Here is a 17,928-nt window from a genome sequence, read left to right on the forward strand (position 1 = left end):
TACAATAAAAGTTCATAATTAGAATCTCATATGAAGTTTAGGGATTTTTTACCCTTTCATTAAACCTATTTATCTTTTCAATTTTGTAAAACAATTATATAAATTAATTATAGTAAAATTATAGTAGAATTCAACTTGTTAAAAAAACAAATATATAATAAGGACAATTTGATAAAATATACATTCCAATAATCTTTTATTCTTTTAACCAAACACTATAATCTTACATTCCTGTTAAACGAACCAAATACAACAATGCAACATTCCCAATAATCTTATTCCCACCGGTAATTTTACATTCCGTGAACCAAACGCACCTTAAATGGAAACATAAAAAAAGAATATATATAAAATGATGAATATTTTATTATTAAAATAAAAATACTCACATTTAACCTCCGAGTCATGCCAAATAGCCACTAAATTTCCATTTTTGTCATGTTTAATTTCATATTGGTTGTTTTATTTTTTAATGAGAAGAATAAAAAATTTTGTCTCGGTAAATATAATTTTATTAAGGATTTACAAATCCCAAAATCAAAGTTTTATGCCTCGTTAAAAACCTCTTTAAACTTATATGGAGAAAAATAATATCACACAACTCGATAAAAACTACAACTTTTGTTAATACTTATCTTAAATCTTTTGTTGAATTTCTTCCCCCTGGTATTTCTGACCATTGCATGTCTATTGTGTGGCTTTCTAAAGAGGCTCCTACTAATCACCCTAAACCTTTCAAGTTCTTTAACTTCTGGACCCTCCACCCTAGTTTCTTGGATAATGTTGCTCAATCCTAGCAGATCCCTACTAGTGGAAATCATACGCAAATTTTATTTCTCAAATTGAAGAGGCTAAAGTCTGTCCTAAAGAACTTAAACAATTCCTACTTCAGTGATATCTCTACTAGGGTCAAACTTAAGCAAATTTAGCTCGAAAACAACAGGTTAATTCTTTGAATGGAGTTCAATCTGTCGAAAATGAGCTAACTCTTCAAAAAGAACTTAACACCTTACAAGAAGCGGAGCTTATGTTCCTTAAACAAAAGGCAAAAGTTCAATGGATCAGAGAAGGAGACAAGTGTTCTAAATTCTTCCATTCTGCAGTTGCTTCCAAAATTAAGAAGGACACAATACGAGTGTTTATTGATGAAGAAGGAAATAGAATGGATTATTATGATGCAATATCTGCTGAAATTATCAGATAATTCACAAATCTAATTGGGAGTTCTGACCCTAATGTCAAAGGTAGTGACCCTGGCTTCTTGAAAGACATCATTCAAACTGTTCTGCCTATGGAATCATCTTCAAGACTGGTTAAGGACATTTCTGATGAGGAAGTAAAAGAAGCAGTCTTCTGTCAAGCTAATGATAAAGCTCTGGGGCCCGATGGCTACACTCCATGCTTCTTTAAAACTGTTTGGTCTATTGTTAGAACTGATGTGATTGCAGCTGTTAAATCCTTTTTCGAGCAATCTGATCTTCTCCCTACTTTCAATGCAACCACAATTATCTTGGTCCCAAAAGTTCCTAATCATTGCAAGATCAAAGACTTCAGACCAATTTCTTGTTGTTCAGTCATCTATAAGGTCATTACTAAAATTATTGTCAAAAGACTCAACAGTTTTATTCCAGGAATTGTTACCCTTAACCAAACAGCCTTCATAAAAGCTAAGAACATTATTGACAACACAATTCTAGCCCAGGAAATTGTTAAGGGTTATGGTAGAAAAAATATGTCTCCTAGATGCGCAATGAAGATTGACATCCAAAAAGCTTTTGACACTCTCCAGTGGGACTTTATATCTGTTGTTCTTAAAGCCTTGGACTTTCCATTGCTGTTCATAGGTTGGATTGAGGCTTGTTTTAGGGATACCAGATTCTCCATTTCTTTTAATAGAAGTCTGATTGGTTTTTTTAAGGGAGCCAGGGGTATAAGACAGGGAGACCATCTCTCTCCCATTCTATTTGTCCTTGCCATGAATGTGCTTTCTAAATTACTTAATTTGGCTGCTATTAGAGGGTTATTTGGCTATCACCCAAAATGAAAAAAAGTCGAGCATACTCATTTATCTTTTGTAGATGACTTGTTAATTTTCTGCAAAGGAAACCTGGAATCTGTCCTTGGAGTCTGTACTGTTCTGGATTGTTTTTATGATCTTTCTAGACTTAAGCTCAATGCAACGAAATGTGATTTCTTTTCAGCAGGAATCCCAAGGATTATCATTGATTCTATCCATCAATCCACTGGGTTTAAGCACAGTTCTTTGCATGTCAAATACTTAGGAATCCCCTTAGTCTCCAGAAAGCTTTCTGACAAGGATTATGAAGAGCTGATCCAGAAAATAAAAACTAAGCTTCTTTTCTGGTCTGGTAAACACTTAAGCTATGTTGGCCGGTTAGAACTCATCAAAGATGTACTTTTTAACAATGCAAATTATTGGTATAGGTAAGTAGTTTTGCCACAAGCTATCATAACCAAGATTAAACAGCTTTGTTCTAGATTTTTCTGGAAAGGATCCGATAAGTCGGCTGCTGGTGCAAGAGTTAGCTGGTCCAAGATATGCCTATCGAAGTCAGAGGGCAGTATTGGTCTGAAAAATCTGAAATCCTGGAACCGGGCTTGCATTATCAACCTTATCAGGAAAGTTCTTGATGGTGAATGTTCAATTTGGGTTGCATGGATCAAGGAATATGTTCTAAAAGATAGAGACATCTGGCAAATCGATGTAAACTCTAGCCACAGCTGGACCTTAAACCGTATGCTCAAAGCCAGAACAGAAGTTGCTGCAATTTTCTTAACTGGAGCAAAGGAAATTCGAGCAATTTGGGAGAAAATTAGAGAGAAAGGTGACAAGTCCCCTTGGCAAAAACTGGTATGGTTCCCTTTACATATCCCTAAACATAGTGTGATTGCATGGATAGCAGTATTGGATAGACTTCCTACTCGGTATCGATTGCAAAAAATGGGAATTGCCAATGATATTAATTGCCCTATCTGTAATGAAGCTCCCGAAACTAGAGAATATTTATTTTTTGATTGCTCTTTAGCTTCTTGTGTTTGGAATCATATTCTGCTTATTACTGGTCTGGTTAAGTCCTCTTTGTCTTGGGAAGATATGATTACTCAAGCTAGCCATTCATGGAGAGGTAAATCCCTTCTTACCACCATCTTAAAGCTATTGTGGTGTGCTTTTATCTATACCTTATGGGAGGAACGAAACAAGAGAATTTTTCAAGGATGCTCAAGATCTCCCGAAGAAATCCTTAAAGCTATTAAGGAGATAATATGGATTCAACTTAGAGGAAGAAATGTTAACCGATTAGATAGTGTAAATATTAATCTTTGTAATGTTTAGGGTATAGTTTAACCGATCATTCTTTTGTATGTTGGTTGTTTATATTTAGTGTTGTAATCGGTTGATTGGTTAATTTGAGTTTGTAATTGACTTTGGTTCCTTGGATAATAAAAGCAATTTATCCAACAAAAAAAACTACAACTCAAATAGTTACAATCCAAAACCAACAACCAAAATCAACAAGACACCTTAAGACACTCGACTCAGATACTTTGAATTTGATCACCTCACCTTAAGACTCGATGCTTGTATCATTTCAACTTTGCAACAAAACACTTGGAACATTTACCAAAATAGAATCCACTACAATCATAAGCTTAGAGAAAGGATCCGTCTCCTATACGCGAATTGAATACAAAGATTCAATGACGAAAACTGCTAACTCACTATCTCGTCTCCAAAAGAACTTCCAACGATGCCAACACTTCAACCAAACCAGACTCCAAAATAAATAAATAAATAAACCATCGATGTACTATTTTAGTTAAAACCAGACTCCAACACATTAGAAGGCAATTTCATATTGGTTGTTAATTCTGATTACTTTGACTTTTCGTTAAAATTTTTGTCTTCATTTCCTATAAATGTAAACTTCAATTACATTTTTTCGTTGAAAAAAAAATCATGTACTATTTTAGTAATATGTTGCATGATATATAATAGGGTAAACTACATCTATGACCACTTCATTATGGGGAGATTTGAATTTTACCACCAATCTTTCAATTTTATCAATCATATCACTTAACTATTTAAATGATATCAATCAATTCATCTCTCTTCTTAACAAAATTTTATAATTAGCTTGGATTCCAATCTCACCTTAGCCAATTTTCTTTCTTTATTTTTATGACATTAACGACAGTTTAAGCTATATACAAAATTCCGCAATCTACATCCCAAATGTAGAGTTTGGTTCAATAGTAAACGTGCACTCAACTCTCTTTACAAACCATGTTTGATTCCCTCCCCTAAAACTCTTCTTTGTAACTTATTTTTTGTCCAATCAGTTGAAGGCACGTGTTATACCATATGATCAAAGGATTAAATTTATTGAATTAAAATTATAACCAATTTGATAGAATATGTAAGTATTGAGGATCAAATCTATAATTTTATCAAATTTTATTCATTGTCACATTAGTTCTCGTCAAATTTTAACAACATGTGACTTGTTTGACATCTTTAAATAGTTAAGTGGTCTAATTGATAAAATTAAAAGATTGATGGTTAACTTGAAACTCATCATTGTTAAGTGATCATGGTTATAGTTTACCCTACATAATATATATTAAATTTATTTTCTAAAAAATAATAAATAACTATAAAAAATATAAAAAAGTTTCAAATTTTTTCTCGAAGGTTTTGAAAGAATTTTTTTAAAATTATTTTTAAAATTAATCGTATTTTCATGTGTCACATGATATATTTTTAGAGTGTCATATGAACTTTTTGTAATAGAAAAATGAGTTAACGTGCATCAGGTTACAAATTTGAGTAGTGATAAATCTTGATAAAATAGTTAAAATTTTCAACAACAAAAAAACTAGAAGCTTAAAGTAAAAAAATTTAAAATTGAAATTGATTCCCAAAAAGTACTTTTTTCCTTGTCAATTTTAAAACTGAGTAATTAAGGACAATTACGACAGTTATATTTTATATCAAATTTAACATAATTTAGATTGGAAAATATCAAATTTAACCTTAATTTTAATAGTAAATTTCCTGAATATTTTATAATTAAGAGCAGTTTGACATAATTTTTATAATTCCCTTTCAATTTAGATTTGAAGCTTTAATATTTATCAATTTAGTCCCGTATAACTTTCCTAAAGTCACATAATATTTTTTTTTAAATTTTTGAAAGTTACGATTTTAGTCTGCAAATACAATAAATAAAAGTTTAGCTCCAAAATTGGGGTGTAACGTACAACGAACCATATAATGGAGTCTTTCCTCCAAGTTAATGATTCACACCACAATTTAAGTAGCTGAGGATAATGTGATAGACTGATACGAAAGTAAAGCTAGGAATACAATTTTAATGGAAGAGCTTAGAGTAGGCCCCTGTTTAGAAATTTTGGGCTTATTTTCTTTCTAATATGCAAATACTATACTATATTGGGTTCATATTCTACTTTAGGATTGGTTCAGCAATTGATACTAAAGTATCTACAGCAGCAGCTTTCAATGTACATGGTGTTATTTGTGAGCCTCTATAGGTTTATAATTCAACTAAATCGCTTTCAATGTACATGATATGAATAGTGAGCCTCCGTAGGTTCATAATTCAACAATATCGATAGTTCTTGTTCAGCAGGTTAATCAGTCACAATAAAACTGTTAATTTAAAAGTTTAGTATTAGAGAACTTTCACCATCTTCAGCATGTATCGAGAGATTTAAACTCTTTTTGTATTTAATTATGATTATAGTTATTCAAATATATTAATTATGCGTGATTGTACGTATAAATTATAATATAAATTAATAGATTGTATTGTAACCAATATTTTTCTTTTAAAAACAAGACAAATTAATGTATCAAAATAAATGGAAGCGTACATTGCAACAACTTCCAATATAAATGAATTCAAGGTTTATATAAATAGATGACATCGACAAATTTGTAGCTGGAAAAAGTAGAGTAAAAAATACACTTTTGGATGGGCAAAGGCTGAAAATGTCGTTCGGGACCACTGGTTTTAAGAGATGGAAATTTATGAAGTGTATTCAAAGTTTTGTCTCTCTCTATCTCAATTAAATAATAAAAAGTAATCAAGATAGAATTATTAGTTTATTTCTATTTTTCTTAGAATGGTTTAGGTAAACTACACCCATGACAACTTATTTATGGGGGAATTCTATTTTGACCACCAATCTTTTAAATTTGTCAACTCAACCCTTTAACTATTTAAATGTTGTTAATCAAGTCATCCATCGTTAACATTTAACGAACAAGCTGGCATGGAAGTTAAAAAATTAGTATATTTAAACATTTGATCCTCATTACTTACACATTTAACGAATTGCACGTTTTTGTTAAATATTGTTCTATTATGCAATCGCCTCAAAAAAAAAAACCCAACAAATTAGCATTATCCAAGAAAATAAGTTAAGAAAAATATCTTTATCTTACGATAGTTTTCCAAATATTCTATAGATGCCAGTAAAACGGTAGCATGGTATAACCGGTTTGAGGAACTCTCTTATCTTCTTTAGACAAACTTAGCACCGGAGAAGGAAATGGCAGACCAACAAATTGAGCTACACAGTAAAATAAAGAACGGAGCATAAATTAATTACTCACATGAGAGTAAAATTGTGAAAGATTATTCTTAAATAAGTAAAGTCTAAGTAATATTTCTATTGAGATTAAAGTAATAACATTTTCACATGAGAATAAAATTGTGGATTAATTGGGTTTTTACCAAAGAAATCTGCTGCAGTTCTGCCATTGGTGTAACGAGCAGTGGGATTTCCACCAAAATCTATCCCATACGGAGAATAATTGCTTTGAATCCAAGAGATATGGGCATCAACAAAACTGTCTCCAAATACATATAAAGCTGATGAAACTAGGTGGTTATAATCATGTATAAATAATTGCTTTATATGTATTTGAAGAAAACAAATATGAAAATGAAGAGAAACAAATTAAAAAAAACAACCCTTCATTTCCATATTTGTCTTCTTCAAATCAAAAAGTGAAAAGATGATGGTTATCCTTAATCTAGATTAAGTATTTATACATGGTATTTGCTCTTTCGGTTTTTTATTATTTAATTTTACAAGTTTTAATTAACTTTACGTTACTTGCTTTCACCAAGTGTTAAATACTTCTAGGTTTAATTTTAAAAGACAGCCCTTCCATATTTAAAAACTCATTACTGAATTTACCAATGCTATTATTTCACAATAATTTTCAAATATCTACATTTTTTTAGGGACACATGTAGGGTAGAGGTGTGTTCTAAAGTCATAGAGCCAAAGAAGGTATGGTGACCCGTGAAGCTTAATTGTACTCTTATTTTACAAATATCAACCCTTACACCACACCAATGTTCCTCCTAGCACACAAGCTTGCTACAATTTATCTTTTCGCATGGAAATACAAAGACACATGGCTCGCCTTATGCAAGTACTCGAAGATCAATCCATGCATTTTTTATGGATTCAATATATGCATGCATATAACTTTTGTTTTAGGTGGAAAATTATACGGCCCACTCTAACGAGCCTCGATGAAGCTTTTCATTTCATTTTCAATAAGTTGTGTACAGGTGTTATGAAAGTTCCATGGTTGACTTCGGTGACAACTTTTTGAACGTTATGGCTTGCTCATAATGAGAAAATGTTTGATTTCCATCTCTTAAAACCAGCATGGTCTCGAACAGCTTTCTCAGCCTTTGCCCATCCAAAGTTGTAGCAATGTATTTGTCAATATCATCTATTTATATAAACATTGAATTCATTTTTATTGGAAGTTGTAGCGAATGTACGTATGGGTTAAATATCGGATCAATTATTTTTCCTTCACATTTGTACAATTATACTCATTAAATTTAAAAAATTATAAATGTTTTAGTACTTCCAAATTTTGGACAATTAATATTTAACCTTCTAAAAATTTAAAAAAAATAATTTATCCCCTTAAAATTTTTAAAACTTCTATTCAAATTTTAAAAGTTTTAATATTTCAAATTATATTTCCTACCAAAATTTTTAAAAGTTCTCATGAAATTCTAAGATTTATGGAAATTTTAGTTAAATCCCAAATTTGTTGAAAATTTTAAATATGACACTTCAAAGTTTTTGAAAATTTTAAGTTAGGTTTCGAATTTTTTGAATACTTTTAATAGGCTCCTTAAATTGTTTTGTCAAGATCCGCTATTATTTGTAAAGTTGTACCATATTATCCTATTGATATCTAGAGAATTTTATTGTGCAATATGTCCCTTGAACTTTACAACCATGATAAACATTATCCCAACTCACATTATTCCTTTACAAAAAATTCACATGACACTCTAAGCATATATCATGTGACCTATATATATATATATGTGTGTGTGGTAATTTTAAAAAAATAAAAAAAATATATGAAACAAATTTAATATACATTATGTGCAAAGTAATATATTCTTAGAATAATACATGACTTTTCCAATAAAAATTGGACAAAATAATATTAATTATAATTGAAAATTTAGAGGTCAATCTATAACAAGGTTAACTTTAAATTAATTACACTTGAAATTTACATAAGTAGATAATGATATCAATAATCAAGGATGGATGGAGGAGTGAATGAGAACAATCGTCTCTGAAAATTTAAAATTATCATATATTTTAGATTTTTATGTAGTTTTTATTGAAAATATATTTCACCCAAAAATTTTGTAAATTTGTCTCTTTCTAAAATGTTAGAAGTTTACTCCCTAACATAGAATCATATATCGTTCTCTGCTAATAACTCGAACCAAAAGTTAAAATAATCAAAATTTACAACCAATAAAAAATTAGACACGATGAAAATCGAAATTTATCGGTTATTTGGCATAACTCAGGCTAAATGTAATCCAATGGTTATGGCATAAAATTAAAAAAAACTAAGTTGGTCAAATTTAGTTCCATTAAAAACCATGACGAGGACACAAACCTACCTCAATTACTCTTCTTCTCTCTTAAAAAATAAAACATTTCTTCCTCTCTTCTATGAACTCAGAAAACATAGTTGGTTCTAGTGGTTGACGTTTCTAGATAATTGTTGTTTCCGGCGTCTATATAAGAGTCGCCGGAAACTTATACGGAAGTGAAGTTGTTGCTGAATGTTTTTGCTGTGCCTTTGTTCATTGTGAACCACACAACTTTTCTTCTGCAATAACCTCCTTACCGTATATGTTTTGGCCGACTCTTTCTAGTCGCCGGAAATAATAATTATCTCGAAACAACCACCAGAGCCAACTACACGTCTTATGGTATGGATTTTACAGGGGGTCAACCAACTGGCCGTGCCACCGATGGGAGAACAGCCGCTGATTTTACTGGCAAAGTGTTATGTTTCATTCATATAACCAGTGTTGTGTTTCGTTCTATTATGTTCATTACTTTAAATCTGTAAATTACGGCTCTGGTTCTAACCTGATTCAGGCTCATCTTCCACTGCTATTGACCCTTGAAAGGAATCATCGGAGATAGATGGTTTTAAGAGAGTCTCGGTAAGAAAGAACTGTTGTGTCCTTGGTATTACCTCTCGTAATCATGATGGCTTTGATCTTTTTTATACATGTTTCCAAGTAATCCATCTCCTCCGGTGGCCGGAAGATGGATCTCATCGGCCACCTCCATTGGAGCATAATTGGGGAGGTTTTGTGTCACATTCATAATCATTAATGGTTTGCTATTTTTGCTAGTGTTATCTATTTTTAGCCAACCTTCATATATTTAAATGCACCAGAAGCCATTTTTCAAATTCCAATACCAAACCATAAGCAAATAATTTCCATGAATACCATATCAGATAATACATTAAAGGAAGAAAACACATAACTAATGGATTGCAATCCTGATTAAGGCAATGACACTGACACCCACACCCATGCTTAAAGCTACTGTCTTTTAACACAACGAAACATCAAACCAGACTTAAATTAAGAAGCATAAGCATCAGGGTTCTCAAGAAGATAGCCTTCCACAACTTTATACATAGCCAAGGCCTTCTCTTTGCCAGCCTTAACTTCCTCTTCGGTTAGCTCCAAATCGCCCTTGCTGTAGTACGTGCTTGTCATCTTGTTTTTGCTCCCACCATCTGCCGTGCTCTCAAATTTAACTTCATATGTAATCTTTTCAAGCTTGTCCATCATTCCATCACCTTCAATCAAACTATACTTGAATGAAAAATTCTCGTCGTCCAGCTCGTCGATCCGGTTCTTGATGTGCTTGACTTGGCTACCTGCATAATTATCCTTGATCAGTGTATATAGACATTGGTTAAACAAACCAGAAAGTATCGGATGAATATTGATAGCAACTTTAGTTTATTTCACCTTCAGCAAAGTTAATCTGCCTGATGCTGCCGGCTCCCCCATCACCGGTAATTTCGATGCTTTTAATAGCCAATGGCATGAGTTTCGGGATAAGATTGTGCGAGTCAACAATCAAGGCTTTGAAAAGCCTGACCGGAGGGATTGTGGAAGTGTATTCATCACTGTAACTGGTGACACCCATTGTATGTCTATATATATCAGAAAAACGGAGATGGCCGAGGCTCTGTTTTGAGCTTAGTTTAGTGGAATTTGTAATGGTGATTAGCTCTTGTTCAAGGAGGGGTTGGTTATATAGGTTGAAGTTCAATGATGCTTTAGCCTTGAAATTGTTTTTTTAGTCATTTTCATTGTGGAGTTTCCAAGGACATGAGATTATGAACCAACTTAAGCATCAAGAAATTATTTTTAGGGTAAACTACATATTTAGTCATCCAACTATTCTTGTGGTTCTGTTTTGATTACTCAATTATTTTTCTTCAAAATCATGCCTAAACTTACGTTTTTGTTCCGTTTTGATCATCCGTAATTAAAAATAGGGTAAACTATGCATTTAGTTATCCAACTATTTCCACAGTTTCGTTTTAGTCATCTAATTTCAAAATCATACTTAAAGTTACGTTTTTGTTCCATTTTGGTCACCCGACGTTAAAACATAAACATAACTGTTGACGTAGTAATTTTTTCAATGACGACATGTCAGCATCATTATTATTATTTTTAATGACATGTGACCAAAACAAAACCACCAAAATGTAACTTTAGGTATGATTTAAAAAAAAAAAAATTGGATGACCAAATCGAAATCGCGGGAATAATTAGGTGACTAAATACGAGATTCACCCTAAAAATAAACAAAACAATTGACGTGATTAAATACATAGCTAACCCTTATTTTTAATTACGAAATTATGGATATCTTCTTCATTATACTCTCATTTGCTACAAATGCAAAATGCTAAAAAGTAGAATCAATGACCCGAAACAATTATACATATATCATGTTTAAGAGTATATACCAGTCCTATGCTTAGGAACCATGAATTCCTTATTAATTTGCTATTATATTTAGACAATACTTTGTCTGCTTCATCCATCCTCATTTGGTGATTTCAACATTCCCTCATATTTTCAACTTGGTTATTCAATGGCCTGTATTTTGCTTTTGGATTCAACATTTTTCATATAATTTGTTATACTATTTTTAAGCCAACAATGGCTTGTTAAATTTCATAATAGACGGCAATGATCTGCCTTCTCAATGCCCTCTTTTCATTTGGCAGTGAGAGCTGACCCTCAATATTGTTTATTCAATCTTATAGGAATCATGTGAAACGCATAGTTCTCATAATGCACAAACAAATAGTATTATTGTATATTCTTACAACAGCCTTGTGCAAGAACATCGTATGAATTTTAAGGTAATAGAACACCAAAACCATAAGACAAGACTTTCCTTCTTAAGTTTTAATCTAATAGTTCCAATATTTCACATTATGGAAGCGTTCATAAGACGTGTAAATTTCTCCAAGAATCAGAAACCCAAAAAAGAAAAGAGCCGTTGGATCATCCTCTACATTTGCTGCTGCAGTAAACACGAGATCCCTATGCAAACACTACAACATGGTGGTATAAGCTCCAAATGGATCACATAAAGTCATAGTCGTCTACATCATCATAAGCGTTAACAACCAAATCGTCATCTGGTTTATCAACATGAAGCTGCTTTTTCTTGCCACCTAGAAAATGTCCGAAAAGCAGTTAGAAAATTGCAGTTAAGAGTATGAAAGGTTGGCTGACCAGTAAGTAAATGCTGAAACAGCAGTAAAAACTAAAGATGAGAGCTATATGCTATTAATCTCCCTTCTAATTAAAGCCTGCAATTATTGCAGATACAAAAGAAAAAGAAACAGAAAAAAAAAATACTGTAAAACAAGGTTAATACGAGGAACCACCCTCCACGAGGCCAATGGAATCCAGCTTTAAAGACTTTACCCATTTCTAGAAGATTTTTACCTGCCAAAGGTGATTAGCTTTGAAGAGAATATAATAAATTGTATTAAAAAGTATGTCATTTTCTTCCCACTATTGATTTAAAATTATCAATGAAGAGAAAATTTGATCCCGTAGATATTTCTGTTTTCCTTTCTGGCTGAGGAATATTACCATGGTGCACAAGAATGAAAAAGGAAATAACTGCATGTATTTTACCTGTCTTCTTTTTACTTGTGGCTTCTTTCTCTGCTTTTAATTTTTCATTTGCAATTGCAGTGATTGAAGATGCTATATCTTTAGTATCAGCTGCTTTCAAGGAAGTCACTGATAGTCTTATCACCGCCTTTAGTAGTGCAATATAATGGTAACTTTTCTGCATCAAAGTATAAAATTGGGCAACTTAAGAACTTTCTCAATATAGAACCAAGACTCCAAAAGAAAGATGATTAAACTCACCTCATATGGGCGTAGCTTATGAGAAATAAGCTCCGCATATTCCAAAAAGTCACTTTCAGATTTGGGAATAAAATTATCAAGAGTCTTGTCATCACCTTTCTTGGCAAAAAGTTCAGTGGTTGACTTGTAATCAGCTTCTTCAACAAGCCTATAATAGAGCAAATGCCCAAATAAATCATCAAATATTACAAACAGGTCAATTTTGGAGGAATGTAAAAGCATGGAAAGCCTAAAAAATCCTGAGATTCCAAGTATGCAGATGGGCAAGAAGAAAAAAATGTTGCTTAGAGGACCTACAAAGAATTAGTTCTCAACTTAGATGAGCTTAGATCTAGCATGCCTAAATGCAGTAACACCCACTTTGAATAACCGAGGAAGATTCTCAGCGCCATTGCTCTAGAAGCTAATATACTAGGTTCTACCTTTGTTGGCGAAGTTTCTCGGCAACAGGATCAAGGGATTCTTCTTTAGCAACTTCAACAGCTTTCCCTTTCTTTTCAGTAGCTTTCACTGCAGGTTTCTTGGGAGCTTTCTCTTCAGGAGCTTTTGCTACAGGTTGCTGATAACAATTAAGGAAACAACACATCAACATAGGCAAACAGTTTTTCTCTATTATCAGATATATAACACAAATACCTTGTCACCAATAACTTTCTTTGCATGGAATAAACATGGAAAAGTGCTACGTAACAACTTTGGTACATAGACAAATTTTTGCTAATGAAAACAAAACGGAAGTCTTCCGTGAGAACGTGACTGTACAATCTATGTTCACGATAATGCATTTTAAACTTTTTTCTATTAGTTTATTCAGTGGGAAAGGTGATAACCATGTCGAATGTGACATTCAAAATGTCTCCAGAAATTTATGTGCAAGTGCTCAAAAGTACAGATATTCATCAGACTAATATCCCTAGGAAATACCCCTAACTACTTTATGCTGGCTCCAAATCATAAGCATTGTGGGCAGTATCCTTCGAGTTTTTCGGTTTTGTTTTACTGTTTTGAAGTGAATCAGGAAATAACACCCTTCCTTTCTTACCGATTCAGAATAATAAAAGAAATTTGTTACCGGTGAAACCGACAAGAAATAAAATTGAAAATTGACGACCATCACCCTCTGTCAATTGAGCAGATGGCCTAGTTTCGCTAATTAGTGATATGCTCTTCCTGGACTGATCGAGTGCACCAAGAGCCGTGTAAACAGAAGTCAGAACTACTTGTATTGCCAGTGCCAAACAAAACATAAACACTACTCACACAATACTTGAATATTCAACTGCCTACTGCCTAGAGCTACTATTTCTCTACAGATTGATAGACTAAATTATTTTCTGCCTGAATGATGACATATTTGACAGTTCAGAGATTAAACGAAGATTAGCTTGTAACTGTAGGCTGTAATGTGCTTTCTTGTTTAGGATAAGGGGCTACTCGTTCCAACTACAGCCACTCTGTTATGAATAGTGTCAAGGGTGATTGATGCCTTGAGGGGGAAATCAAAATCAATTACCTTCCCTTTTATCTCAGTTCGTGGAACAACCTATTGTGATTGATTGCTCAGCTTGCCAAAAGGAGATTGAAACCTTAGGGCATTAGAAAGAGACCTATATATCTTAGGGTTTCTTATGTAAACTCTACTTGGGTTTTATTATTCCCTAGATCCCTTAAAATACAGATTACATAAATTAAATAAAGTCCCATCAAACACAACTTCTTTCAACATAAGAGTCCTACCTAACTTCTCCTAAGAGTTCGACATCCACAACACACTGTTATCGCAGAAAGATTCACTTATGTTGATCAAGACTTGGGTGAGAAGGATCTAAACTTTATTTATGTAATTATTTCAATCTAGCTAGAATAACATCCTTCCTACGGAATGAAACAGAAACATCATAAAGCAATTCAAGGATCCAAGTTCACAATGTGATGAGTCCCATCACTCTAAATCATCAATCAGGCTTAACTGATGCAGGCTAGACAATAATGAGCCATGAGAAGAAACTCTTATGGGATCAAGAAATGATGTTCATCTTACTAAAATTTGCACCAAATCCAATATTCAAATTGGGTTGATAATTCAAGGCCAAATACTACTATAGAAATGACCCTAATATTTACCCATTCATAAAAACCAAATTTATAATATATTTGTAATCGGAAAGAGCTTATAACTTCCAACATTACACTAGCAGACCAATACACAAACAATTGACACTTGTAAGTTGTAACCAGATCTTCTAGCCAATGTCTAGGGTAGAAACTTGTTACAGATAGTAATTTTGCACATATTTTATCATGTAGATTTTAGGACAACATAACTAACAATATCAAGAAAAGAGCCCTGGTGTAAAATGCTATTGAACTGAACTAATACCAAGTAATAAGGAAGTCGGCATACCTGAAGCGGAGGAGGTTCTTCTTCATCCTCCCATGAATCCTTGATATCAGTATCATCAACATCTTCATCATCCCATTTGCTTTTAGGCAGCGCCTTTGTAGGGATAGGTGGAATCTCATCCTCTGCAACAATGGCATTCATGAGTGGGGGGGATTAAAAGAGAACAAGCAGCGTATAAAAAAGGGAGGGGGGCACAGTGATAGGTTCTTTAATGAAGGATCTGAAATTATTAAAATATATCATAGTTCTACTACTAATTAACAACTTGCATACTAAAAGAACATTAAATTGAAGTTGTTTAAAGGTAATGTGGAACCCTTTACAGTTTACACCTCCTAGATAAGAATGGGGCAACCGTAAGCAAATAGCTCGATCTTAATTCAACCACTTGTGAATCCCTAAAATTGAAGTCTTGTCCATCTTTCCAGCCAGATTCATTAATCTTCCGTTACAAAGACTTCTTTTTCTTTCAAAAAGAACAAAGGAAGTCAACTCAATTTTCTCTGCAATCTAATCCTTCCCGCCAAAGCAACACCATAACCGATTCCCTCAAAAACCCATACTCAAAGCGGTCAGCTTTGAAAAAACTCAATTTAGTTTTAGAAGCCAAAAAAAATAAAAACCCAAATTAGTTTTGAAATCTAATCAATATAAAGTCTCCATATGCAAGTTCTTACATAAACAAACAGACAAAAGAAACTGAACATTGGATGTCAATCAAAGCCTCGCTGGAACAATAAAGAAGAAATCAAAATAGAGGGGGAAAAAATACCCCAATCCTCCATTTATTCTTAACTTATCGATGCACCACGAATCGAAGAACAATCCTGAATACCAGAAAATTAAACAAAAAATATATAGCTTAGATAAAGATAAAAGTTTAAGAATAAGATAATTTTTTTCAAATAAAAAAATCTCATCAATAAATTACTTGGCCTGATGTAATTATAGTTGCAGAAGTATATTTAATCTGGCTGTTATTTCCCCCTTATGAGTTCAACTCGGAGTTCAGACGCCAAAATATCAGACTTGGAGAAGATGAGTATCCTTAGGGCTTTTATATTAAAATAACATTTTTTGTTTTAATTCTACGTTGGTCCACTAATTGGCCCAGTCGGGTTAAATCGGTATTTTCAGCTCAAAGTTTGATTTAAATTTTCGACCCTCGATAGTTAAAAGCACCATACTAGTTGAATTTGAATTCGATTGATATATAAAGGGTAAACTATAAGAATAGTCCCTTTTCTTTAGGGTCTAACCGAATTTGGTCACCAATTTAAAAAATTAAGGGTAAATAGTCTCTCACATTATTGGCCCGTTCGATTTAAATTCCTCTGCTATTATATTCTGTTAACCACCTTTTGTTCAAGTCCCTTTTGTTCAAGTCCCTAACTTGGTTGAGGGACTAAAATTGAACAGGAGTTAATGGGTGATAAACTAAAATCGACCGGATCGATAACATTAAGAACTAAATCAAACAGATCGGTAACGTTAAGTACCATTTTCTCTTAATTTTTAAATTGGTGATAGAAGTCAGTCAAACCAAAAACATAAGGGACTATTTGCATAGTTTACCTATATATAAATTATATAGATTTATATATATAATGTTATTTAATTTATAAGTAAATTTGTTGATTGCGATGTGATAAAATTTGATCTTAGAATCATTTGATATGTATTTTGTAGATTAGTTCTTTGTTTACATTATATGTCGAGCCAATGTTTGAAATATTATGTTATCGAGTCAATACTTAAAAGCAACGACAATACTAGTAGACATCATTAAAATATGATTTTATCATATCTCAATATACATGTTAACATATAGCTCAGACGACCGTGAATTTTTTAACTGAAAATGATGAGTTTTGAATTTTTGAATAGTCAAGTGACCAAATTATAACTTTTAGTAGTCAGGAAACTCAACAAAATAATAGCCTATAGATGAGGGACTATTTTATAACTTTTAATAATCAAGAGACTCAATAAAACAATGTCCTATAATCGATGTATCATTTGTATACTTTACCCTATAATTTAGTAATCATTTATATATGTTTTACCTTTAAATTTATTATTATTCTAACATGAATAATTATATTTTCACTAGTTTTGTAACTAAAGTTGTAAATGAGATGAGAAAGATTGTGAAATATTCGAGATCGACTTGATTAAAGTTCGATATATACTCTATTCGAATTGTCTCGATTCAGACTCGAGCTTGAGTCGTGTTTTTAACAAGCCGAAACGAACTACTTGATACTCAACTCGAAAAGCTCGCGAGCAACTCAAAAAATAATATATTCAAATTTCATTTAAAAAAAATTAAGTTACTAATAATATTAACATTTATGCGTTGGTTCTTTTAAAAAAAATACAGTATAAAATTTTCATGTACTTAAGGTTTAAGTTCGAGTTTGAGCTTTAGTCGAGTTAAGTCTAAGATTTTTTTTTATTTCGAACTTTTTCGAGCTTCAATTCATAGTTTTGAGTTCGAGTTGAGCTTGAAAAATTTAGGTTCGCTAATTTTCTAGCTGAGTTGAGCTCCATTTTAAAAATTTCGAGTCGAGTCAAATTCAATTTTAAAGTTTTTGATCGTGTTGAACTCAACAATACTCAAACTCGACTTAACTCGTTAATCCCCATTTGTATCCGAATATCAATAATCTA

At 32.4% G+C, this 17,928-nt stretch overlaps 2 protein-coding genes across 3 annotated transcripts; both read right to left on the bottom strand.

Moving 5' to 3' along the window:
• Window positions 1-1,314: 1,314 nt before the first annotated feature.
• Window positions 1,315-10,648, bottom strand: LOC120213054 (major strawberry allergen Fra a 1-2-like). The gene is made up of 3 exons (XM_039211195.1): window positions 10,404-10,648; window positions 10,003-10,309; window positions 1,315-1,325 (listed from the first exon to the last, which is right to left on the bottom strand). Exons 1-2 carry the CDS (start codon window positions 10,582-10,584, stop codon window positions 10,008-10,010), a joined length of 483 nt encoding a protein of 160 aa, XP_039067126.1. The 5' UTR covers window positions 10,585-10,648; the 3' UTR covers window positions 1,315-1,325; window positions 10,003-10,007.
• Window positions 10,649-11,888: 1,240 nt separating this feature from the next.
• On the bottom strand, window positions 11,889-16,284 carry LOC120213067 (eukaryotic translation initiation factor 3 subunit J-like). Of its 2 annotated transcripts, XM_039211204.1 has the most exons (7): window positions 16,187-16,284; window positions 16,028-16,082; window positions 15,256-15,377; window positions 13,274-13,410; window positions 12,852-12,999; window positions 12,612-12,768; window positions 11,889-12,139 (listed from the first exon to the last, which is right to left on the bottom strand). In XM_039211204.1, exons 2-7 carry the CDS (start codon window positions 16,038-16,040, stop codon window positions 12,048-12,050), a joined length of 669 nt encoding a protein of 222 aa, XP_039067135.1. In that variant the 5' UTR covers window positions 16,041-16,082; window positions 16,187-16,284; the 3' UTR covers window positions 11,889-12,047. The 2 variants fall into 2 exon arrangements, with proteins under 2 accessions (XP_039067135.1, XP_039067134.1); XM_039211203.1 differs by lacking the exon at window positions 11,889-12,139 and having other exon boundaries at window positions 12,457-12,768.
• Between the last annotated feature and the right edge of the window lie 1,644 nt (window positions 16,285-17,928).

Source organism: Hibiscus syriacus, unplaced genomic scaffold (genome assembly GCF_006381635.1).
Source record: "Hibiscus syriacus cultivar Baekdansim isolate YM2019G1 unplaced genomic scaffold, ASM638163v2 tig00110020_pilon, whole genome shotgun sequence".
In the NCBI taxonomy this organism is placed as follows: Eukaryota; Viridiplantae; Streptophyta; class Magnoliopsida; order Malvales; family Malvaceae; genus Hibiscus; species Hibiscus syriacus.